Raw genomic sequence first — 27,322 nt, 5'->3', positions numbered from 1 at the left:
ATGCCCAGGCGTTGTAGGGAGGTCATACAGGCACGTGGAGGCCACACACACTACTCAGCCTCATTGTGACGTTTAAGGGCATTACATCAAAGTTGGATCAGCCTGTAGTGTGTTTTTCCACTTTAATTTTGGGGGTGACTCCAAATCTAGGCCTCCATTGGTTAATAAATTTGATTTCCATTGATGATTTTTGTATGATTTTGTTGTCATCACATTCAACTTTGTACAGAACAAAGTATTCAATGAGAATATTTCAATCATTCATTCATTCAGATCTAGGATGTGTTATTTGTGTGTTCCCTGTATTTTTCTGAGTCGTGTATAATCAGATACAGAGATACAGTACTGAACAAATATATGGCGTTACATTGTACAGACTCAACAGAGACAAACAACATAATAATTGGATTTTTGTACTCGCCGTGAAATCCTTTTCTTGTTGTATTCACTGGAGGACACAGCATCATGGGCTGACACTAGGAATAGTAAAAGATGTGAACTCTGCCTCCAGGCTATACCCTCTCCACAGACACAGTGCTAGCCAATTTGTACTACAGCAGTAGGAGAGACACACAAATAAACAAAAAAGAGTAGGGGCCACATGGTGACTCAGTGGTTAGCACTGCAGCCTTGCAGCGCTGGAGTCCTGGTGTTCAAATCCCACCAAGGGCAAAAAACCATCTGCAAGGAGTTTGTATGCTCTCCCCGTGTTTGCATGGATTTCCATCCCATATTCAAAAGACATACTGATAGGGGAAAATTTACATTGTGCGCTCTATGTGGGGCTCACCATCTACATAAAAAAAGAAGGAAAAAAAAAGGGAGCACAGAACCAACACCACCAATGTGAAAACAAACCAAAATAGCTGGTGGGAGGAACAAGAAAATAATGGTGCGATCTGTGTCCCCTAGTGATTAGAATGAAAAAAGGATTTCACAGCAAGTACAAAAATCCAATTTTCTCGCTTATTTAATTGGGGACACAGCACAATGGGATGTCCTATAGCAGTCCCAGAGGGTGAGAAGTACATGGCTATGCCAGCAACCTTGTGCACAGCTGTTTGCAGTACCTTGCGACCCAAGCAAGCATTGGCAGAGGCCACAGAAGGGTTCTGGTAGAACCTGGTGAAAGTGTGGAAAGACGACCAGGTGACAGCCTTGAAGGCGGTAGCCTGTGCTTGAGCCAATAGGCCACCCTTATAGCCAACCAAATCCACCAGGAGATGGAAGAACTGTAAGCAACCAGACCTCAAAGGCATCCGAAGGATGGAAAGAGTCACTGAGAGACAAATTGACCAGATCGCCCAGAACACATTGAGGCAGTGAGGAGAACGTTCACGTAGGTGCTTGGTATCTGGGCAGATAGACAGTAAGACAATGTCCTCATAGATGTGGAAAGAAAAGACTGCCTAAGCAAAAAAGAAGGTGGTGGAAAGATCAGCCAGTTTGGAGACCCTATGAGTGGAAGTAATGGCCACAAGGAAGGTAACCTTCCAGGAGAGATCCCACGCAAAGGCTCAAAATGGGGAGCCTGAAGTACCTCAAGGACGAGATTAAGATCCCACAGTTCCAAGGGAGGACGCTAGAGAGGAGTATAGCGTGTCACTACTTGCAAGAAGGTCCTCATTAGAGAACATAAGGCCAGGGACTTCTGAAAAAGAATACAAAGAGCAAATAAGCAAAGAAAAAACAAGTCGTTTTTCCAGGCTGGACTGGAGAAAAGCCAGAATCCGAGGAAGAGCCAAGGAGAGAAGGTGGAAGTCATTACTCTGACACCACCATACGTAGGCATCTAAGTGTGATAACAGATCTGTGCAGACTGGCATTTTCCAGGTCTGAGCATGGTTTAGAGAACAGGGTCTGAAAAACCGTGACACCTCAGAACCTTGGCTTCAACAGCTACGCCATTAAATGCAGCTGAGATAAGGTTGGGTGGAACAGTGGTCCTCGAGACAGAAGGATGAACTGCAGAGGAAGAGGCCAAGAAGAGTCCGCCAGTAGGACCATAAAATCTGTATACAAAGCCCGGTGGGGCTAATCCAGATGGCTAGAACCGCCTTGGTCTGAGCTTCTAGAGAACCTGAGGGTAAAGATAGTGGAGGGATTAGCTACAGAAGGCAGGAGTCTGATCAGGAAATCACAAGAGCATCAGTGTCAGTTGCAATGGCTCGAGGGCCCAGGACTTGGCTATGTAGCAGGGAAGCTTGTGGTTTAGGCGAAAGGCAAACAGGTTGATGTCGGGAGTGCTCCAACAGGAGCACGACTGAAGAAAGCCTTCTCTGAAGTCGAGCCTTTCTCGTCTGATGTGATCTGCCGCTCAATACTCCACACCTGGAATGTGGACCACTGACAGACCTGGAACATGATGCTCCGCCCAAAGAAGATAACGGGAGGCTTCCTTGACGTTTGCACAGCTTCTGGTGCAATCTTAGTGAATTAGACAATTCTTAGATTGTCTAATCCAACTTTATACCTCCTATTATTTGGATTAGTTTACGCCACAAAAATGCACCAAGATGCAATTTTACGTCATGCCCGCCTTGTTGTACAAGTTGTAAAGTGTCTAAAACACTTGATAAATGTGGTGCACAGCATGTTAGACAATTTTTTGGTACAAATTATGCCAGAACTTGGGTATATTTTGCTTGATAATTCTCCCCCAATATGTACAGTCACCTAGTATATGATAACATGGAGCAGACAACAAACACATCTTGGTAGGTTAAGTATCACCTAAGAAGTAAATATTTTTTTACAGACAACTGACAGAGTCTGCTGCTACATTTTCAAGTTTTCCAGTACTTATTGGATGTCTAAGTGACAAATATGTCTGGTTTCATTTGCCTGCACAGATGGGTTCCCTGCTTTTCTAAGATCTGTTCATGACAACCGAGTTGCTACTACTGATGAGAATGACAGATGCACGAAAAGATCACAAAAAGAAGCTGAACATTTGCAGAAAAGACCCATATGCATAAAAATGCAATAAAGAGTAAATACAAGAGGAAAGATTATACAGCTATACATGTCATTAAATGCATGGACTTATATCAGCCACACACATCAAATAATGGACAGCCTTCACGTAGCCATGTGATCAAAGATGGGATTGTTCATACAAACAATTCCACCATAACTATTCCCACTAAACTACCAAATCGGGGAGGGGGGGGAGATAATTTAGCTTAAAAAAAAAAAAAACGCTATGAGTTTGTGCAAGTTGGCTGATCATGCCAAATACTGATATTTCCTATCATTTATAGCAGGGGTCCTCAAACTGCGGCCGAGGGCCACATGCGGCCCGCCAAGCACTTCTGTCTGGCCCTGCCGACAACGCCAGCAGGTGTGCATTTATAATGAAGCTCCTGGGGAGCTCGGGCCAGGCCATGGAGCGCACTTCACTTTACCTATTGGAAGGCACCGCTCCCGATGTCTGTGCGACCTGCTCTGCCTCCGGCCCACTGTTTAAAAAGTTTGAGGACCCCTGATTTATAGCCTTATATGTTTTATATCATAAGGCCAGAATATACTTTTAGGCAAAATATTATACATTTGTGGTTTTTCCATCTAGCCTGGCGAGGTCTTCTGCCACAAGAAAAACTTGGGACAGCAGGATCAGACCGCACAGGGAGGCACCGCAGCACTGGGGACAAGGAGGGCTTTTTTTTTTCACCTATCCGGCCTAATTTAAAAAACATTATCCTGGACCTCCCCTTTAATGGCAGTTTGCCCCTTGACACGAGTGTAACCTGGCTGTACAACGAACTCCTTGCTCCACTACAGTTCTACTCATCCTCGTCCCCTGGTTCGAAATATTCCAACTGGTCAATTTTTACGTGCTCGCCGGGTCTGTTCAACAGATGTCTTTCAAGTTGCCAGCGGATGATCTAGAACGTCGTTTTTTGGCCAGAGGGTATGATTCACAATCTATTAGACGTGGATACAATCGGGCAATATCTACCAATAGAGCAGCCTTACTTAGGAATAAGAATGATGGAGCTCACTCTCGGACGTCAGCCTCTACATCCTCTCAGGTTAGGTTTATTACTACGTATAACTCTCATTGGGGGAGACAACGGGCCATTTTAAAGAAATATTGGGGCATTCTCCAGCTGGACCCGGTTTTGCGGCAATACTTGGGTCATTCTCCCACCATTACTTATAGACGAGCGCAAAATCTGAGGGATGTGCTAGTTAAGAGTCATTTTGAGGGCGGTCCAATACAATGGACCATTAGCATACATGGGTGGGCACATTTATCATATAAGAGTTCCTCTTAACTGTTTGTCAACAGGCGTTGTTTATTGTGCCATTTGCCCATGCAGATTAATATATGTGGGCATGACATCCCGCGAGTTTCACCGCCGCATTAGGGAGCATGTTTTGGGTGTTGTCAATGCCAGAGATGTGGTAGATACCGACTCCCTTACCACTATTCCGAAACATTTCAAGCTGTTTCACAATTCTGATGCAACATTACTGCGATTCAGGGAAATTGATCAGGTGGTCCCTGGACCACGCATGGGTAATTGGAAGAAACTATTGGCACAAAAAGAGAGTCGTTGGACTTATCATTTGAAAACTGTGCAGCCAATGGACCTCAACGAAAATATTAGTTTCTCTCCTTTTTTATAAATATGTAGGTTCATCATTATATAGTTACCTTTATTGAATTATGTCTCTTTATTCATGGTCCGTTGTTCCAAAAATAGCGCTTTTTTAATATTTAATCTGTAGTCTGTCATGTTGTTGTTCCCTTGACAAAGCCCTTTGGGCGAAACGCGCGTCAGGTGTAGGGCACGGGTGGTAAGGTATGGTATGGAGGAGTAGCGCTTATATATTTATATTAGTTCTATGTCTGTGTTTTCGGACACTGTGCACGTAGGGTTATGTATGGGGTTAATATAACCCAGGGTTGCATCTCTTTTCATTCTCTTTGAGTAATATCTCATTTATATACCCATGTCTGCATGCGTATACAGCGTATTGTTGCTTTTCTGTTAGTGGGTTATATACATGTGGCCGATATAATTCGGCACCGCAAATTCCTACATTTTCAGTGTGATGTTTACCCATATACCTATCCCTATATATATATATGTACACTTCACGGACAGTTCTTTATTATTTGTGGTTGCTGCAATACCTGTATTAACACTCATTCCTACCATCTTGTGACCTGCTCTGGGTATCTCAGTTTCCCCCATATGTTGTTATATGTATTGTTTTGTTATATGTGATTTTTTATCTAATTAAAGATTTTGTATTTTTGACAATCTATGCCTGGTGGTTTTTGTATTTACTGGCTGTACAGGTTACACAACACACAGAGCAATGGAAATGCCCAGTTTATAAGTCTCAGATACCAAAAGACTCGTGACTGGTGGTCAGCTAGAAATATGACGTATATGAGAATGAATGACGTCAGTTACAGCCTCTCATTACCCGTCTCGGCAGCAGCTCGCTCCCCGCCATCATTAGCGCTCACTAAAATGAATATCACCTCAGAAACAACCCTACCTTCCCGCCACCTGTCCTAGAGCGTTATCCCGGCCCCTCCCCTCCATGGGAACAGCATCAATCACAGTCACTATGGAACCCACCAATGGCTAGTTCCCGTTTCGTACCCCGCCCATATACTCCAGTTGCTGCTTCTTATTGGACAGTCGTGTCACCGTGCGTTGCTAGGCGTCCATCCCGCTCTTCCCCGGAACCTTTCCCGCGAACTTTGTTTACTGCCGTTGCTAGGGGAGTGTTGACGAGGTTGCACCCATTGAATGGGATGGCGGTGAAGAGGGTTCACCTGAGGGAGAGCTGGGTGTACGGGAGAGCTGAGCTGCCAGCGAGCACGGCAGGTAATGAGGCCGCAGACTTAGAGCAGCATCATGTCCTCATATATACCTGTATACCTGGAGTGTATTTCAGGAGTGTCCACCAGGTATACACGTACTGTATGACATATTCCCAGAATGGGGTTGTGGCTGGATCTCATTATTCCAGAGAAACCTTCAGGAGGAGGAAAGGACTACAGTAAGGAAAGCTGCTGACCTCAGATAATAACCGTCATCTATCCAGCGCCAACATAGTCCATAGCACTTTATAAACCATAAGGTACATGTACCCACAAATCAGACATTAGAGAGCAAGTTAACCCCTTAGATGGCCTCTTATGGCCAGGAGGACAGGGAATACATTTTTGCCCTTTTTCCCCACCTCCATAACATTTTTCCTTTGACGTAGCCATATGATGGTTTGATTTTGCCGAAATAAGTTGGATTTTTTTTCTCTTGGGGTGTATTCAACTTTTTTATTCAATTTATTTAGAAGGAAAGATTAAAGGGGCTGTCTGGTTTCTAATACTGATTGGCCTGTCCTCAGCATGGGATTTCAGTCAGTTTACTTAGTGTACTGGACAAACGCCTCAATTTTATTCTCTGATGTTTCAACATGCCCTAAACAGGACTGCTTTTACTTACTGACAGCAAACACATCTTGAAAATAGCAAGTAATTAATTAAAGTTGGGAGACCCCTATATTATACAATACACATAAGACTGGATTAAAGGGAGTCTGTCAGCATGAAAATTGTAATCAAAGTAATCCTTTAAGCTTTTTAAATACTTTCCAAGTATGTTTTTGTTATTCAGTATTAATAGAAGAAGAATATATTTTATTTATATATGCCAATATATTCCGTAGCACTTCACAAATTGTATGGTTCAAGTACAGACGAAAAGATACATTATAAAGTAATAGTTCCCTGCTCGCTAGAGCTTACAATCTATGAGGTAGAGGGGGTGACACAAGAGGTAGCAGCGGCAGCATCGGAGGTAGCACTGCTTATACAGTGGTCCAGCCGTTTTTGTGATAGAGGTTGCTCTTTCTGCTTTACATAGCCCGTACCAGGCAGAACAAATGACACAGCAGTGCAATTTCTGACTTTCTTCCAAAAAAAATGGGGACCCGAAAAACAGAAACGCTATCCGTTTAAAAAAGTTACCTGCGGAAACCTGTGTACCCCATAGACTAGAGTGTGGTCTGTCTGGTTTCTGCCCAAAGTTGGCAGAGTTTTCTCCCCGCATATTTTAAGCAGAATGGGGGACAGACTCCCTGAATGGTCAGACAAGCTAGTGTGACCATAGCCTTACAATGAACAGATTTGTTGTTGTTCTTTTAATGATACATTTGTATCTATTGTAGAGAAGATAACTCCACCAATTTTGTTCCCTCCACTAAGACACTGTTGAGTCACTTAACCTCCAGGGGACGTACAGAGAAAAAATCCTCACCTTGGGAGATGCTTTTAAAAATTTTAAAAGTCTGCGATCACTGGATCTGTCTAGAAATTTAATAATCAGCTTACAGGTAAGAGACTCTCCTTGGCTTAGATCTTTTACATTACACAATTAAATTCATTTTTTTTTGTCCAAAAACACCATGAATCCTTCCATGGGCTGGTAGTGGGTGCAATCTAATAGTTATGGGGACTTTTATATACTCTCCAGGTTTTGAACGTCCAGCAGGTTGGAGTTTCTATTTTACAATTCTTATTTATTAAGGGATAAACAGAGTCAGAGGTTTATGCCTGCTCCTTGTTTCTCCCTCAGAGAGAGCAAAATTGACCACACCAACTGATGACAAGAGGAGCATGGACTGGACAGGCTCTGACCTGACTGATCCTTCATATTCTTGAAGATGAGCAGCATCATTGATGTCTGATGCAGCTTATGAGCTTTATATTTATGGAGGAGTTGGAGTGATACTTGTATAGATTGACCATTATCCACCTACTTTACAGTTCTGACAAATATGAAATAACAATTGTCTGAGAATTTATATTGTTTTTACATTGACTTCCGCAGGGCATTGAATATCTACATGCTCTTCATTCCCTTAACCTATACTATAATAATATTGAATCTGTGGAAGAGATAAAGCGTCTTAGAACATTGTCACATCTCAAGATCCTCGATCTGCGCCTCAACCCAGTCACCAGACAGGATACTGATTACCGCCTCATTGTCATCCATGCTTTAGGCACCATAGAAACACTAGGTGAGTGATACGCTATGTTGGGCAAATATTGGGAAGAGTGGAATCTTCTTTGCCAGTCTAATGTCTAAATATTTATCACTTTGTGTGAGTTTCCTCCCACTCTCCAAAGACTTACTGATGGGGAATTTAGATGGTCAGTCACTGTCCTATATAGGGCTCAATGTCTGTGACACGCTATTTGACGGTTTGTTACAATTGTAGCTAGTCTAGGCTAAACATCTCAGAAAAAATCTTTCTTTGGCATTCCTCCCCGCTCACACTGTACAGCGCGATAGACGCTGCTTGTACAGAAGGACGGTCCTGACTGACTGTCAGGAACGCCCTTCTGACTGTAAAGAGCTACGGTATCGGGACCGATAGCTCTTTACCCGGGGCACAGATCGGGAAAGCCGACAGTGCGCTGAATTCAGCGTACTGTCGGCTTTCCAGCTGTATATAGAACTGCCTGTGCCCCGGACCATGAAAGGTCCTCTTTAAGCTTATTTGCTCAAAAACAGTATGACATTTGCATTTTTAGATCACTCACTCCACTTTTGAATAGTGGGTGCTTAGCCTGTCTAGCTGTCTGTACAAAAAGTTTATATTGAGTATTTTTATTTCTTTTTATTTACCAAAAAAATTATTTTGCACTCACAAAGTTTACACTAATGATGTCAATTTACATTACATTACATTATCTGCTAATAACATCTGCTATTTACATTACAATTACATTATCTGCTAATAACAAATCAATATATAATTTAGTTTTGAAACCAAGCAAACAGGCAAATGCAAATATAGGGGTAAAATAAATAAAATTAGTTTAATTTATTAAATAAAATAAATTTGCATTGTGATAGGTTTCAAATGAATTTGTCAGGAAAGAATTGATTGGTAGTTTACATCCCTTGGCTCTATAGCAGTTGTAGTAGCTGTGGTAGCTGAAAGCTGTCAGAGCATGCTGGGAGTTAAAGAGCCATAAGGTTGCAGACTACTACTCAACACTGAGATTGCAAGAGCAGGGCAACAAATGGTTAATAATGAATAAACGAGTGGGTGTGAGGGAACTCCAAGCCATTCCCTGCCCAGGTTTCTGTTGTGTCCTGCATAGGGAGTTGCCATGGCTTCACCAGGAGTCTCTGCGAACCTTAACCAACTGTCAGTCGGCCCATTATTACTGAGATCTTCAACCTTACACCCTCAGCATCTCCAAAACCGGGAAAGGGAGGGGGGAGTAAGGTGAAAAGTTGTATGCCAGACAGTCAAAAGCTTCAAAACAGCTATGTCCTTGTTTTCAGATGAACGTCCTGTGAGAGACAGTGAAAGGAAAAACGCAGAGTTTAATTTCCATTTTAAAGAATATAAACCAAAAGAGAGGCCAGAAGTGGAGATTGGGAGGTAAGTGCCCGCTTAAAAATAAGACCGCCCTATAGAAGGGGTCCCACATCTGCACATCTGCTATTCATGAGGAGAATTATTGTTTGTTTTGGTTTTTTTTGTTTTTTTATTACTGTATTCCTCTAGTGTGTGTAGATATAGAGTTTAGACATCAGAAATATCGTTGTCATTGAGCTAACGTAATTAAAGCTATATCGTAATATTTTATCTGATTTTATTTTAAAAAAAAACAAAAAACTTTTATCCATTATATAGATAACACGTAATTTGTGAAAGTTTTGTTACCAGCCCTGATCATAAAGCATATAAAATACAAGAAGAGCAGCTTGTACACTTTTATCCCACACCATATTAATGAAGCTCACTTGATGCATGCAACTTTCAGAGAAATGCTGCTCAGGGGAGAGACAGTTGTATGTTGTTAGTGTGCGAAGCATGAGGGCAAAGGTTTGACCCAAAACCCTACAGTACTCCGGAGAGGTCTGGAATTCCATCCAATAGTATCTGGTCATATAAAAATTTTGTCGTAATAGTCAGTAATGGAAGAGGTGAGATTTTTCATATGCATCACGTCATTAACCAGAGGGACATAGATGGAGGGTTAGTCTGCTTCCATAACGGTGGTATACAGGTTCATGCTGCCATCACCAGAGATCTCAACAAGGAGTGCTTGTAGACTCCTAGAGGTGTTTCACTGTGATGCAGGAGTAATAGGGCAGGACCAACAGGTCTAGTGGTGCCAGTCAAGTCTAATCACTTTGCATACATTGTCCCAGGCTCGACATTAACAGAAAGCAAATAGCAATGTCCCCTCTGCCTCCCCCACACCTCCAGCACCATGGATCAACCTCAGGGAACATGGTATGAAGTGTGGAGGCGACCCAGTTCCAGCGTGAGAGCACGTTATAGTTCGCTTCCTAGAACCGAGAGCTGACCGAGGCTTTAAGAGTAAATTCAAATATGTTGTCTCTGGTGCGCCAAGAATACAAGATTTAAGCGTCTCCCATTTGAGCAGGAATGGGGCAGGAGATTGATGAGGGCATTACCTACCTTGACCTACTTTGCCTCCTCCTGATTTGATGCAGGAAAACAATATGCTATAATGTCATGCCAGTCTACCATGATATTGGAAATTCCCAGTATCGCCAGATTATCTGGATAATATTGGTAGACTAACCAATCCTAGTTGTTCATTGAGCTAATTATAATATTGGATCTGCTTTTGTATTTGATGAACAATGATGAATGGCTATATATTACATTGTATGATGTCTAATGGACAGGCGTTTTCGAGTCATACATGTTCATAATATAATTTAAGTACAGGATATTTATACCAGAATGATTTGTGCTTTTCAGCATAGGAAAAAGTAACAGTTACACCCAGAAGACCTCAGCGAGAGCTCATCTGGATTTTAACATGAGCAACACAGGTATGTAAAGCGAAATATATAAAGCAAATATTAAACTAATGGATAACAATATAAACATGGACATTGATGTTAACTCTGGGAAACCATTTATAATTTATAAAGATGTATTGTCTTCAAGGAATCTTTACAGTCTTTATAGTCTTGCCATATCATTGTTATCAATAGGAGTTTTGCAGTAGAAACTTCTTGATACAGATACACAGCTCTGTCTACTGTTGGAGTATATTTGTCAGCTATGGGTGTCAATGCTGATGAAACTGAATGTAAAAAACTAATTCACCATAGTAGCAAACACAATTTATAGTAAGTAGTGTTGCATATTTTGTTTAATTTATAATTGTAGGTACACTTCAGAATTAATGTGCCGTTTGTGGTGGTGTGGGGGGGGGGGGGGTTCAACCACTAAGAGCTCAATTTCATTGTGGCTGATATATGTTAGGCAGGGGTGCTCACACTTTTTCGGCGTGTGAGCTACTTTGTTAGCTGACCAAAGCAAAAGATCTACTAGGGCGGGGCTGGGGTGAGCCTATGGGCGGGACGTGCGTGTCTGTGGGCGGGGACGGGTATGTGGGCTGGGCCAAACAGATTGTGAGAGCAGAAGACAGCGGTGTTCTGTGGCCGCCCAGGGATCCCCGGTGTCTGTTTGCTCACAGCGCAGGCTGAGAGTCATCTCTGGACACTGGCAGGCAGGGGCTGCGGCAGCCCCCCGCCTGCCAGTGTCAGGAGATGACTCTCAGCCTGCACTGTGAACAAGTAGACACCGGGGATCCCTGCATCCCGCGATCGACCCATACATCCTTTGCGATCTACCAGTAGATCGCGATCGACGTATTGGGAACCCCTGATGTAAGGCCATGTTCACATTGTGCTGTTTCTCTGCTGTGTTTTGCCACAGCTGAATTGGCACCAGTGTGGCATCCCTGTTTTTTATGGACTCATTGATTTTCAGTGGGCGTGTTCATAAAGAAAAAAAACATATTTTTTTGGACAATAACATGCGTCTGGCTATAAGACATGCCCTATATTTAATTAAGAAAAAATAGGAAAAAATATTTTATATTAATTTACCTTCCCTGGTGGACAATTGGAGTAGATTGGTCAATGTCACTAAATGGTGATAGCACAGTATAATTCCCCATTAGTGGTCTCCACATGTTATACTGGCTAATTGGTGCCACCTCATTATATAACATTCCTTATTTAATGTTCTCTAACAGAGTTTAATTCCCCATTATTGTGCAAATCATGTACAGTGGTCAGGAAAAACAGTCACCACTCAACCGCTGCCCCCTTAGCTCTGATACATTACAATAGTGGCATAGCATGGATCTTCCTACTAAGGAGAGTGGCCATGTTTCCTGTCATTATGGAAGTGAAAGTAGGCAGAAGTCTGGACAGTTGTCAGCCACAGTCCAGGTTTGGACCATAATCTGCCACTTAAGCATCCTGACGAGAGAGCAGCTTTCTCTCTTCTGTCCTGCACTGATCCACACTGCCCTGGTTGACATTGTGGATATGCGTTCTTGATGCTCTGTTCTGTTACAGGCAACAAAAAATCCTGACAAAATAGTGCAGTCTGCTGTCCTATTTTGCATGGTAAAATCCCATACTCCCTATGTACAGTAGAATACTACTTCCACTGTGCCTTCCACGTACTAATATAATGTTCCTTAGCTCCCTCTACACGGTATAGTACCTCCTTATGCCCTCTACATAGTATAATGCACCAAATAATCTTTCACTTTGTTAATTTAACTTCTTAATTTATCTATCCCATCTGTGCTGTTTTCTGATGTGTGATCACCTTTCCCTATTCTGCCAGCCTCCATCTCATTTGGACATCACTCCAGACTGACAGAAAAGGGGTTGGATGATCTTAAGTTATAGAGAATACGATGCTGGAGAGATAAATTTACAGTGTGTAGTTGTGTTAGAAAAAAAAATGGCTTGTGTGTCAAGGGTTTCTGACCCCTGTCATACACTTTATTTGGATGGTAGAATCATTTTCCTACCTTTCAGGTGAACTCACTTACTGAATTTAATTTTAGATTTCAACAAGATAACTCGGGAGAGTGAACGTACAGATTACATGAAGGGATTGTCCCCATCTAAATATGAGGTAGGTGCAGTGTCTATTCTCATGAACATAGAATAAACTTGAATAAACTTTTAAAATTAGCATATTTGCAAGAGTTCTGTAATCCCATAGATTTCCATTGGTGAAAGGATATCAAAAGTCTATACTTTTGACTCTTTGAAACCTCCACTGTCAAAATTGTAATTAATGGACAAAAAAAACAAACATAACATACTATGCTTTTTCATCTGTCCAAATGAACAACGGATGGAAATATATACTCTACGGTCTCCTCAAACCCCAGAGTGTAATAAGTGTACGTGCAGTGTGCGTGAAAATATCGAACGGCTATACTCTCCTCTCCTAAATGTCCAGCAGTTCCTTGGCAAATTCTTCTAGCCTCTTCCGGCTCTGGAATGACATCAAGCGCTTTTGTAATACTGACGTCACAATGCTATGGCCCAGTGTTATGAAGTCAGCACACACCACATGACCACTTGAGAGCCAATCACAAACCTTAGAGGTGACCCAAGGGCATGTGACATCATACAGGGAGCGGAATAGGACAGCAGAAGCTACTAGTAGACTATCAGACGCCCAGGAGAGGGGAGGCAAGGTGAATATTTCTGTTTGTTGATTTTACTTTCCTTCCCTGGGCCTCTGCGTATTATACTCTGAGGAGACCCCAGAGTATAATAATAGCACTTTTGGAAATGAACAGGGCAGACCTCATGAAAATTTTTTGAAACTAATCGCATGAGGTTTGCCTTTATCTACACATCAGTATTCAGGGACTTTTCAACCAAACTAATGTTTTGTTTGTTTGTTTTGTTTTAAATGGGGAAAAATTAATGCATATCTGTATCTGTTTTTACTATTAAAAAAAAAAAAAACAATAAAACAAATCTGATCCATTATACAAATCTTCTGAGAGAAATGTGTTGTGAACAGCCCAAAGTACAATCCAGTTTTGAGAAACCTGCATCAAACTGTAGGAAACACTTTTTCTATCTGTATTTTTCATATGACTATAAGATTTTTTTTTTTTCTCCTAAAAAGTAAATCCAGAAAATATAGTAATTTTTTTTCTTTTTTATACTGCTATATTTTTATTCTACTTTATATGTCAATATTATGTCCAATGTCTTTCTCTTTATTCACAGACTGTTGAGCACCAGTCATACGTGCAGCCGCCGAGCGACTATGAAGACGGTATTGATATATTTCCAGCTTCACTGTAATTAATCTTGTGTTACTAACAACAATGTGGTTGCTGATTGTTAAAGTTGTAAAATATGTGCAGTTCAATGATCCTTGCATGTAATTTACTTCAAAGCACTCACCCTGCATAAAGTAATTGCACGGATCATTAATCTGAATCTCCTCCAAATATCAAAATTATGCCAAGTACTGGTTGTTTTTGCACCCCTTTATTCACATGTCAGAGACAAGCTGGTTGTAAAAGAAAGAAAAATGTTACATAGTAATTTTAAAACAAACATTGTTGGTCATTGACTGTAAAAAGCTGATCACGTAGTTTCCAAAAAAACTTGAACATAGTGAATTTATTTTTTGCTTTAAAAAAAATAGAATAATTACCAAAGTAACCTTGAACTTGACAGCGTTTTTATGTTACTTGCAGATTATCGTCCCTTACCTTCACCCACACGTTCATCCTTACGTTCTCCTGGTCCCTCGTCACGGGTCAAAGAAGGGCACCGTGTTACTTTTGCTGAGTCAACCATTTCAGAACTATTTCCAAAGAATGAGGATTTTGCCCGACGTTTAGAAAGTGACACAGAAAAACTCACATCAGATAAACCTGCTTCAGCATTCAGCTTCAAAAATACGTACCTCACATCTACCCCGGTAAAGAAAGAGTCCACCAGCAGTGATCGCGTGAGGGCTGATACCAGAGCCCTTGATGACAGAGGATGGCGCGCAGAATCCAGAGATCATTTGAAGCCTACAGAGGAGTCAAACAGAGAGAGACTCTTGAGACTTAGCTCAGGTAAATAATACAATGCTACTGTGTCTAAAAATGTACCAGTTATACAGCCATAAGATATACTGGAACCTTTACCATAAAACTGTATATGAATCTGCTGCTTATAGATTGGACTGCGCTTAATGTCTGCTTTCTAGTGGTATATTATACCGCACATCTATGAGGGCATGATAGGTCCTTTTTAACCCTTTTGCTGCGAGAGTATTGGACATTTTGCACCAGTGGTAACAGGGATAAAAGAAAACCTAAATTACAGTGTAAGAAAATCATACTATTTCACCATACTTCTATATTTTCTGAAAGTGGACATTTGACACAGTGACATATGGCACTCAGTGCTGCTATATACACAGCCTCCTTCACCATTCTACCCTATGTCTACACACATACATTAATAAAAGGACATTCTTCCAAATCTAGTAATTTTAAAATAGTCACAACTTAGAAAATACAGGGTACACCTTCAGAGTAAAGTGCATCATTAACCCTTAAATATGGCAGCCACTCAGGAGTTCATATGGCTCTGTGAATGTAAAATTAACATTATGGGGTTTGGAAGGTGGGGAGTCAAATGAAAATTGAAAAATGCCTTTGGCGGGAAGTGATTAAACTATATATACAAATGTCGCAGAGTTAACCCTAACTTTTGCAATTGGTTAGAAGACAAAAAAAAAACAATGAAAAGTCATTGGAAAAACATTTTTCAATGATTTTTCATTGGATTTTATTGTCTTCTCTGTTGAGCTATCACTCTGCAGCAGCTTAACCAATTGCAAATGTTAGGGTTACCTTGTGTCCATAAAGTAATACAGATATAGCATTCTGATAGAGGGATTTGTCTTGACACATTTTTGACAGTTATGTCCACATTTATGGGACTTTGCTACAATGCAAAGGATTTGAAAAATGCATTAAAACCTTCATTTGTGCCTAAAACTGACATCCAAGCTGATGTTTATACACAAAAACAATATAAAAATCATGTGTTAAAGTTCACACAATATTTCCTGCACCAAACTGTATACTGTATAGTTATAAAATGCTACTAAAATCTAAATTCGTTAAATGTACAGTATAACTGGCTTAAAAATACACCATAACCACATCCATGCAACTCTGCAGCAAGTAGTGGTGAGAAGCAAAAATTGTATGCCACCAAAATGCACCATCAAGCAGACTCTTTATTCAAAGAAAATGTAGTCTCCAAAAACTATAAGTTCACATTTGCACCACAGTCTCCGTTGGACCGCCAGATTTTCCTCTGCCGTTATCAGTATAAAACAATGGACCCCATTACAGTCTATGATGTTTGCTGTGTTAGCAGTCCGGCTCTCCTTCCTTCGTGTCCCGAGCCAGGCGCAGATGTGAACCTAGCCTAAGATGTTAGGTGTTCATACATACCACACGTATGATAAAGTTATACATAGAGATCTTGCAAAATGGCGATCAGAAGCAGCCAGTATTGTAACTCAGAATGACACCCTTTGCCTGCTTCTCCCTGACATCACCATCCTGACAGTACAGAGCCTAAATAGTATAAGGGACAATAGGGGCTGGAGAAAAAATTCTAACTCTGCCTGAACTAATGGAAGGGCGACTATTAATTTATGTAAGGTCTGGACAACCCCTTTAAATTTGACTACCTCTTTCCAAGACCTATAACATTAGTTATTTTTTTTGTCAACAGAATGTGTGAGGACTTTCTTTTATTTGTGGAAAGGCCTGACGTTGTTATTGTTGCCATCATGGGTAACACTTTTAAAACACTTTTTAGAACTTTTTTTAGTGGCCAACAAACAACGCAATTCTGGCACTTTTTTTCAAGATTTTTTTTTTTTTTTACAACATTTATCGGGTGCAGATAATAGTGCTTGGGTCATTACAGACACAGCAAAGGTATGTTCACACTGAGTTTTTTGCAGGCAGATTCCGCCTTAAAATGCACCTTCAAAAATGGCTCCCATTGACTTCAATGGGAGCCACTCGCTTTTTTTTTCCGCTACCTAGTAGTGGAAAAGAGAAGCGACACGACTTATCTTGCTGCGGATTCCGTGGCTGAGTCAGCCACGGAGTCCATGGCTCGAGACACGCTCATGTTTAGGCCCATTCATTTGGGCCTAGTCAGGAGCGGGATGCCACGACAGAATGCCGATGCACTGCATCAGCATCTTGTCGCGGCTAGCCGTGTGGAAAGTTCACACGTGGAATTTGGTTTCCGCCGTGTGAACATACCCTAACGCTCCAACATTTGTTTATGTTTTCATTTTGTTTACCGCTTTGAGATTGGATATTACTATAGTGTTATGATTTTACTATGTCTGGTTTGTTTTTTGTTTTTCTGATTCCTTATATAATATGTTGCACTACCTTTATAGTGCAATGCATTATACTGCCTGTCAAATTCTGGCATACATTCTATATTAAGCCACGTCTTTGGTATAGCCTAATTGGAAGGCAGCCCTGAAGGCTTTCGTAGGGGTTCTGATGCCTAGAAGAAGGAACCCACTCCCTTCCAAAACCCTTTCAATGCTGTGGTGGCTACAGACAGCAGCATCTAAGGGGATAAACGCTTGAGATTGGTGGTTTGCCAATCCCAGTCTTTAGGAGTAGATGCCCAGCTGTAAATACACAGCCAGACCCCACACTATTCCATTGCAATTGATATAAAATGTCATTGACAATGGAATAAAGTCCATTAGTTACCGATGTAGAAAACTCATGGTGGTTTTAAAAGCTGAATTTACAGTGTAATGTATTTAGGGAAATTATTCTTGTGCGTGTATCTGACTAGAATTTTTTTTTTTAATGGATATAAGTGGAGATATGCATGAAATTCTTTGTGATATTTAGGTTTTGTATAATACTTCTGTTGTACTTTACATTTATAGATCTTTATGTGACTACACACCTGTCTGATCCTCCCACAACTTCAAATTCTCTCTCTGCTTTAAGAAAAGGCTTTACTGATGTCTCCAAGACATACACACTGCCTTCTAAACCCACACTGGCAAATAGTCACCTGTCCACAGGAAAAACTTTGAATCGCCCTGAATGCAACAGCAACTACAAGTACTCATGGAGCCCAGAAAAAATGTCCAGCATAAAGTTTGACAGCCTGTCGGTGCCACAAAATGGAATGAAACGAGCCAGCAGCCTTAACTCTCTGCTGTCGCCCAAAGGCATTACTGTGAGTGCTGCCATCCATTTGTACTGTGTGTGGGCATGGCGATGGCTCACACTATATTGTGCCATAAATTTAAGGTCATTCTACATAAAGAACTTTTCTCCATCTTTCTAATGTGCTATTTGTTTCAATTGCTCACCATCTACAAGATCTCTGCTTGCTTTTAGTGAATGAATTTTTTTTTTTGTTTACAGCCAGAGTCTGAAAGCTGTTCAGATCTAACAGGGTTGAGAGTGTGTCACTATCTTATCAAGTCAAGGCAATGTTCTGTGAGCTCGGAGTTTAGGCTCCTTGTACTCACATAAAATTGCTTGGATTGTTTTATCTCTCAACTGTGACTTTTTGTGAAGGTATATAAATAAGAATGTTTTATTTCACTCACAGCAAAAATCTTAGAAATGGTGAGGAATTCAAGTACAAAGTATATTTAAAGGGAGTCCATCACCAGAATGCAGTATATCAACCCTGTCCTGCAGATTGATTGATTTGGGTGAATGTACCAGTGTTTACACCTTGTGATTTAGTGCATCCATTTCTGATATATCACGTTTTTCAATATACAAATTAGCTCTTTGGGGACATTGCCACTTGCCTCTATGGAGCAACAGTAACATCTTCATTGCTTCAGAGAGCTCATTAGCATATTGACAAAAAAAGGCAATAACTCTGCAATGTAATTTCCAATTCACAAAGCTAAAACACCATTTGATTTAAAGGGGTTGTCCAATCTCAAGGATCCATACTGGTAGCTTATGTAAATTAAAGGCTTTTCCTAAATATATTGCTTTAGAAATGTTGCTTTGTTCTCCTGCTATGTGATCTTATTCCTCCCATTGTTTACACAGAGTTGCTATAACCACGGACCTATAGGACAAGTGACGTCACTTACTCACTGTTCTTGCCTGCAGGACAATACTTTCAGCTAATTGCAGTTTGCTGATAAAACCCTGTCTGTTATCTCTCTATGTAAACACACAGATAACACTGAGTCCATTCTGTACAAGCATCTGCATATTATCTGATCTACTTAAGTGTTGTGTGTCCTGTTCAACAAGAGGGATGAGGAGGGAGAGAAATACAGGAAGTGAGAAGAACAGACTGTATGGAAAGCTGATGAAACACTGAGATGGAAAATCCCTTTAAAAGACCCTAAGCTATTTATCTACCAGGCAGGGTGATTTTTTTTTTTTTTTTTTTTTTGTTCTGGCGTCACAGACCATTGATGCCCCTAGACAATGGTTTCACAGGTGCAACAGAGGCAGATCCTCAAGCTCCAGTGCTCTGGACACTAGAACAGGCTGCTCCCCAGCCTCTTTGAGTGATAGCTGTAGCAGTCTCAGGATTGGACCCTACAGCTGTCGCAAAGGTGGTAGGGGAATACATATTTAATTTATATTTAAATGTTTTTAAAAAAGCAACCGCTGTGTCATCCATGTCACAGGAAAATTGCATTGTGTTGCAGGCTAGTTTTGCCATGTAGCCCTAGCCTAAATTCTAACTTTGATAACTCCACATGCCGCACTTAAAAGTGCAACAGAGTATCCCTCATCTTACAGTGCTCTGGACACTGTCCACTTAGCCTCTGACTGGGGCAATATGGTAAGGTGAATTTTTGAGATCTGTTCACATGGTGTGATGCTGCATGGTGTCTGCTGCTCCTGTGGTGCTGTGACCATGGGGCCAGCGCGTCCCAGAGCCTGGTGGCAGAGGTGTTGCTGAACCCCTCGGTCACTCCCCCTGTGGAAGCTGTGTTGCAGTTGTGGTGGTCGCTGTGCAGTGCCTCACCCAATAGAGTAGGGACCCACTATAAAGAGGTCGCCGTGAAGTGGCTAGTGGGCTTATACACATTGATCAATATGTTTACTAAGAACCTCGTGTTCAGTATTGTAGAATTTGCTGAGAAGCACTAGATCAATGTATAAGACTGGGATGTGCGGGCAATGTCTTTTTATTTTTTTTGGATACTGTCCACTTAGCTCCTACCACCTTTCGGGAGCAGCCTGTTCCAATGTCCAAAGCACTGGAGACTGAGGATCTGCTCCTTTTGCATCTGTGAGTCCAAAGCTGCTGTGTTACTAAATGTTTCACCTCCTGTCTTCTTCCCCACCTAGATTTAGTTATAATACTACTCTTCAATGGTGTACTAGTGTTACCTGCTCTGTACTGCTTCTACAATATATTGATGCCCCTCTCACATGTACGAAAATATCATCTTTAGCCATTGGGCTCCTATGACTTACCATTACCAGAAAACTATTATCTGCCATATAAATCTCACCTATTTTGTAGAGTGATGATTTATTGCTTGGAAATGAGCTGAAGAAGAGAGACCATTCCCCCAGTAGAGAAGTTCCTAGTATTAGTGATGTCCTGCACCAGCTGATGGAATTAGTAGATCGATATTGGAATGGTTCAGGATCCCTTCTACAGAACCAGAGGTTCCTGGGTAAGTACACTGAAGCACAATATTTCACATTAGTATACAAGTCAGTTTCGATCTCTGAAATCTAAAATACATTTACGGTAATTCTTATTTCATTTCAGTACCTGCTCAAGATCTGCTTTCACGCCTCATGTCTGCAAAACAAACCTCACAGGTGGATTCTACAAGGAGCCACAGACAAAATGAAGATACAGAGACCACAGTAAGTTGTTTGTTACATAGACGACTGTATATTTATTATCAATATACAAACCTATCCATAAATGTTAGCTTTTTGTCAGCAGACCCCAGATCTGCAAGCATTGTCTACAACAGTTGCAGGAAAAGTCTACATCAGCTCTCGACGTGCTGGATTTTTAGTAGTCTGATCCTTTTTCCCCACACAGGTGGGAAGGCAATGTCAGGAACTGAAAAAACAACGGCTCCTTTCTTCGTGAAAGTGCTTAAGGGCTCGTTCACATCTGCGCCTGGGTCTCCATTATGCAAGTTTCCGTTTCCTGCCCGAAACTGGACAGGAGACGGAAACCTGCAGTCATTTTTCAAACCCATTCATTTGAATGGGTTTGAAAAGTGTCCGGCCGTGAGCGCCGGTGAGTGTTTTATGGTCTCCGCAGCGAAACCGGAAACCGTTTGTTTTTTGTTTTTTTTAACCGGATACAAAGTCGGACATGCAGGACTTTGTGTCAGTTAAAAAAAAAATGGTTTCGCACAAAACGCTCATCGGCGCTCACGGCCAGACACGGTCTGACAGGTTTCCGTCTTCTGTCGGCACAAGATGGAAACCTGGAAACGGAAATCAGACGCTGGTGTGAGCCCAGCATCACCTGTACATGGATTGCATGAGCAGCTTTGGCTTACTTCAATTGAATAAGCTGCAATATTTGATCTATAGACACAATTGAATGTAAAATCCTCAATGTTGCAATACAACATCAAGAAGGACAAGCCATAAGGTTATGCAAATTAAGAAAGTAGCAAGTGTCACTAAGATCTGCAAAGGCTCACCTTTTCAAACATCTTGCTCTAGTCTGTGGCATGTGGAAGGGGCACAGAAGCCAGATTGAAAGCAGTCTTAAAAATTGGATCGAGTGGGATGGGATGATTGTGTGATGTCTTCTTGCCAGTTATCCCCACTTTTCACAAACTGAGAGGGACAGAATCCTTGAACCAAGAGACCTTGTTTTTTTCACTCCAGTAATAAGAGTTACATGGAGAGGAACAACATGGAGGTTTGTACAACATTGGGCTTCGAGCCAGACGTCCAGCTCCAGGTTTTTTATTGACCTCACACCACCACTCTAAAAGGCTATCATGATGCAATAATGGCAGGAATAGGGGTCAGTGCTCTTCACCGATGAATCCTGAATTTGTCGTGGACGCAGTGTGGGTGGCATAATGTACAATAACTAGACCCCTCTAGTCTTCATTTCCGATATACTAACAGCGAGCATTACATTGATTTTGTTGTGTAACTAGTGTTTTACATCAGGACATCAGACTACAAGCAGCTACTGCTAATGTGAGCAGCCTGCCTGGCCAAAAAATGTTACTATGGCCTGCAGCATCTCCTGACTTGTTTCCCATTAAACACATCTGAGATGTCATTGGTTGGCAATTGCAAAGGGAGCTGCCAGCAGCCAATCTTGATGATTTTATTTAGATTTTGATGTAATTTTTTTTTTATCTCTTGCATATTATTAACATGTCTATCAATCCTGTGATTTCCATAATTCCAAGACTTCACTTCTTGTTGTGTCATTCACTCATGAAGGTACAAAGATACAACATTTCAGCTCATCCTTGGAGCTAAAACATCTTACCTTTGTATCACGGTGGGACACTTTTGTGGGCAATGGAGTAACCTGGGAGTGTGGCTACTCAAAGCTTTTGTACTCAGGAAGGTCTATTGAACCTGAAGACACAGTGCAGCTCTGCAACTTGTCCACTGGCCTTGGACAGGTGCATTTTTTAAATGTTTTTTATTTAAAGAATTCTATCATGTTTTTATAATTCTAGATAGCCTCTTTGAAGGGATAGTACAGCATTAGAAAAACATGGCTGCTTTTGTGCAGAAACAGCACCTATCCATGGGTCGTACGTGGCATTGCAATACTGTCTTACTCACTTTAAAGCGTAACTGAACTTTTGGGCAATTTTTCATCTTCTGGCAGCATTTGTGTCATTAATATGTTGCTGCAATACCAGACAAAACCCATGGGCAGGTGTGCAGCTGTTGCTACTCCATTTCAATGGGGAAAGCCATGTAGGTCTTTAAGGGTACATTGAAAGGTTATTGTCACATCCCCCATTCCCTCTGCTGCTGGGCTAGATGTGGTAAACACTCCACGAACACTATGGCCTGTCACCAGTATTGCACAGTGATTGGCCACATCAGTCACGAAAGCCTCACCACTTTTACCCAGGCCAGGGAAGGCACCACCTAATCCGAGTGTTGGGCATAGGCAAGTATACACCTCCCTAGCCACTGGGAAAACCCAGTTTCCTTGCTTATTTCATTGGGGTATACAGCACCATAGGTCTAGACCTGGCCACTAGGAGGATAAAACAAGGAATAACAAAAGTCATTGGCTCCTCCTCTAGACTATACCTTTTCCATAGACACTATGCTAGTTTTCCTGCAGGGAGTGGTGCACTTTGCTTCTGCCTGCCATTTTCCTGTGGATCCATGTGACCTCAATCTCATCCTTGAGGCGCTTCAGGCTCCCACCTTCAAGCCTTTGTGCAAGATCTATCTATGCCTTCTGTTCTGGAAGGTTGCCATTAGTTCCATCCACACACTCTCCAAACAAACTGACTGCACTGTCCCAGAAGCCTTTTTTTTTTTTTGTTCTGCCTGGACTCATAGTGAGCACTCTCTTCACTGCCTGGATGTGAACCGGGCGATCTGGATTTATTTGTCTCTCATGGACCCCTTCTCTTGTTCAGGCACCTTGTTTGTTCTCCCTGAGGGCCCTCATAAGGGCCTGGATGCTTCCTAGACTTTCATCTCCAAGTGGATTTGGTCTGCTTCCACCACCAAGCAGGCCTGCAAGGCTGCCACCTTGGACTCTGTCCACACTTTCACCAAGTTCTACCAGAACCATTCTGTGGCCTCTGCCAATGCCAGCTTGTGTCGTAAGGCTCTACAAGTAACTGCGTGCTAGATTGCTCACATGGCTATGTAATTCCCACCCTCTGGGACTGCTTTAGGACATCCCATTGTGCTGTGTCCCCCAATAAAATGAGCGAGAAAGCTGGATTTTTGTACTCTCCGTAAAATACTTTTCTCATTGAATTCATTGGGGGATGCATATTTTGCATCATGTTTTGGCTCATTTTCAGGTTCAGGACCTGTTAGTTCTGTGTTCTGCATTCTTTTTTCTTTATTTGTACCTGTCTCTTACTGCTGCATTACAAACTGACTAATATAGGGTCTGTGGATAGGGAATGGCTTAGAGATGGAGCCAGCGTCTTTTGTTATTCCTAGTAACAAGTGCTATACCTGTGGTGCTGTGTCTCCCCAAATGAATACAAGGAGACAAGTATTTTACAGTGAGTACAAAACCCATTCATTTCACACTTTTTTCTGATGTGGTTTTTGATGCAGTTTGCACTGCACCCTGACATAGTAAACTTCTGGCTGACCAATGCTTGCTTGCTTGCTTGCATGCGTATATATTATATATATGATTTTTATTCCTTTCCATTAGGACTCTATGAAACTAAAGTTGATAAAAGTCATGGAGGAAAATCACTTCCTACGGACCAAAGTCTATAAATTGGAGAATCAGGCATCTAATAAGGAAGGCTCAGGGGGTTCGCCAGTACACCAAGGTACATTTCATTAAGACAGCATGTCTTATGACTGCTTGCAAACTGCTCATGTCAGAAGTATTCACAGAAATTGAATAAAATCTTCTTGTTTTTAGATGATCTGCAGCAGAAGTATGAGCAGCTAAGTCTTCAGGTTGAATCATTACAGCAGCAGCTAGGAAAAAACACTAAACTGCAAGAGACCATTAACTTGTTACACAACAGCCAGAGGTAAATACATATAGACAATGAAATATTAACATCTTTGGCTCCATAACCATTGTTGTTCCCAGAGGTTGGCCATATATGTTTTTTATATAATATGAAATATCATTATTAATATATTGTCAGGGTCTGGGGTTGCTAGGTGGGGTGGCATAGACACACAAGTCCAGTTTCTTTAGTCCAAAAACAAAGTAGAGTTTATTTTCACTCAAAACAAAACAGTAGTGCAGCAACAAAAGGAAAACGATACGAAAAATTAATACCTGCCCGGCTAGACTAACTGTACACATCAATAGGTTACCTCACCTATGATAGCAGATTCAGTAGCAAAATTGAAGGGTACAAGACACAGCTCCCACAGTATGACTTTCCAGCTGGCCCTGCAGCCCAGCTCTGTCCAAAGTCTTGCTGCTGGAGCTGACCTTTTAAACCTCCCTGATGAGGACAATCCACAACAGCTGACACGCTGCAGAAACATCCACAAAGTGCGGACTGGAGGGGGTGTGGAATGACAGCTCCCACTACCAATCCTACCTGCCATTCCTAAAAATCCAGCCCAGTAACTGGAACTCTGAAATAACCCTCAGAAGACAATAGTTATCTGCTGAGAAATGTTCTTTCTGGAGTTTTCTCATCTCACCCACCTTAGTAGTCTGGGTGAGATGTACACCCCCTGCATTACCTGACCAGCCATCGGCTTACAATATATATTAAAATTTAACGTGTGTATGTACTTTGTATTTTTGAGGTAATAGCAACAGTACGGTTGCAGCCAGGCAAACGGTGGCCACGTGTGAATACTAGTCAGGCTGCACACATACTTGTTTCTTTGGATGAAAATTACAAATGCAGCCTGCCAGTAAGCACATACTATATGTTTAACAGTTGTTTGTTTTTTTTTGGTTTTTTTTTTGGGGGGGGGGTTGTAAGAGGAGATGTAGTAGAGATATTTCACAATTGTTAATGATTGGAAAATTTAGGAAGGGAAAATGGCTTTTACATCGGTCACCTTAATTTCTCTGGTCTCAGGCTGTATATTCTGTGCTCTGCAGGTCATTAGTCTGCACAAATGAATACCTCCTACAACAACTCAGTAAAGTCTCTCCAACTGCAGCCTCCAGACCTCCTCGAGGAACTTCCCCTGACAGAACCAGCAAAGACAGATACCTCTACGCTGAGCCTAGTGAACCCAGTACTCTCACATCTCACAGTACTGGGCATTACAGGACCCCTCAGAGCCTCAGCCTGTGCCCATTATAAACTCTCCTCAGTCCTATCCAGGGTAATTTATTTAATAGATTCTTCAATCATGGTAATATATGAAACATGCCCTTAAATCACAAGGAGCAGCTACATTGGCGATTAAAATTATTATGCCAAATTAAAGTGCCACAAAATGACTATTAACTAGTATTGTAGACCACTTTTGAAGTACCAGCCCCAGAAGGTAAGCACAGAACATTACAAATATTTATCAAGTATTTTTGCCACTTATGGTACCCCAAGTGATTGAAGTGCCTAGCCCAATACTCAGGAACATTAAGTGTTAAACATTTTCCTAAATATAAGTTATGTTTCAGAGTTTATAAGATTTTCTATATTCTTATTTAGTGGTGAAGGTTGTCTTGATAGGTTGCAACCGGATAAACTTCTATGGTTAGACCCTTGTCACAAACTAAGCCATGATTTTGTTACTTGTGGCTGGTTCATCTTTTGATGCATATAGTGTCCCTACCTGATACCCCGGACACAATTAACCCCTTCCCGCCGATGCCAGTTTTTGACTTACTGACAGTTCGATTTTTCAAATCTGACATGTCACTTTATGCAGTAATAACTTTGGAACACTTTAACTCGCCAAAGCAATTTTGATATTGTTTTTTATGACACATTGTGCCACGTCTTAGTGGTACATTTTAGTTGATATGTTTTGTGTTTAATCATGAAAAAAACAGGAAATTTGGTGGAAATTATGAAATAGTCATACCACCAAAATCAGATCATAAATCTAATGTACCAGATCTCTGCTTTATGTTTGCATCAAACTTTTATTTTTTACGGACATTACAAGGTTTACAAGTCAAACAACAATATTCAAACTTTTCAAGAACATTTCCATAGCCCATTTTTCAAGGGACTAATCTAGTTATGAAGGGGTTTTGAAAGCCCCCTGTATTAAAACCCCCCCATAAATCACCCCATTTTCAAAACTGCACCACTTAAATAAGCCAAAACAACATATACCAAGTATTTCAACCCTATAAGTGCTTAACAGGAATTAAGACAAAATGGAGGTGAAATTTACACGTTTCATTTTCTTTTACTAATATGTTCATTTAACCCTTGTATTTACATATTCACAAGGGGTTAAAGGAGAAAATGCATCCCATAATTTGCTTTGCAAGTGCTCTCGACTACCATAAGGGAAGGAGCGCCAATAGGGTTACTTTTACCATTGTGCCCACTAGCAGTTTGTACCCACATATGTTAGTTAAGTGGGGTGTACCGATTACAACAATGTCAAATATGTGGGCCTAAACTGCTCGAGAGACACAGCAAGGTTCAGAAGGAAAGAAGTGCTGTTTAGCTTTCAGAGCGCAGATTTAGATGGTTTGTTTTTTGGACACCATGTCATGTTTGCAGAGTCCCTGAGATGCCAGTAAATTGGAATCCACCAGAAAGTGACTCCATTTTGAAAACTGCA

General features: G+C 41.3%; 1 protein-coding gene across 1 annotated transcript; it reads left to right on the top strand.

Annotated features, from left to right (window-relative positions):
- The first annotated feature begins 5,725 nt into the window (after positions 1-5,725).
- On the top strand, positions 5,726-25,878 carry LRRC36 (leucine rich repeat containing 36). The gene is made up of 14 exons (XM_075282111.1): positions 5,726-5,855; positions 7,238-7,365; positions 7,863-8,055; positions 9,336-9,435; positions 10,795-10,868; positions 12,917-12,987; positions 14,109-14,157; positions 14,588-14,956; positions 17,842-18,140; positions 20,427-20,583; positions 20,682-20,782; positions 24,291-24,414; positions 24,510-24,624; positions 25,671-25,878. Exons 1-14 carry the CDS (start codon positions 5,783-5,785, stop codon positions 25,876-25,878), a joined length of 2,061 nt encoding a protein of 686 aa, XP_075138212.1. The 5' UTR covers positions 5,726-5,782.
- Positions 25,879-27,322: the final 1,444 nt, after the last annotated feature.

Source organism: Leptodactylus fuscus, chromosome 7 (assembly GCF_031893055.1).
Source record: "Leptodactylus fuscus isolate aLepFus1 chromosome 7, aLepFus1.hap2, whole genome shotgun sequence".
NCBI classification, from domain to species: Eukaryota; Metazoa; Chordata; class Amphibia; order Anura; family Leptodactylidae; genus Leptodactylus; species Leptodactylus fuscus.
This window is presented reverse-complemented; position numbering and strand designations above follow the sequence as displayed.

Excerpts from the sequence above, each read along its gene's own strand:
- LRRC36 (XM_075282111.1), top strand. The coding sequence starts at position 5,783 with ATGGCGGTGAAGAGGGTTCACCTGAGGGAGAGCTGGGTGTACGGGAGA. Across the intron at positions 14,957-17,841 it reads ACTCTTGAGACTTAGCTCAG|ATCTTTATGTGACTACACAC; the intron begins GTAAATAATACA and ends TTACATTTATAG. Across the intron at positions 20,584-20,681 it reads ACAGAACCAGAGGTTCCTGG|TACCTGCTCAAGATCTGCTT; the intron begins GTAAGTACACTG and ends ATTTCATTTCAG.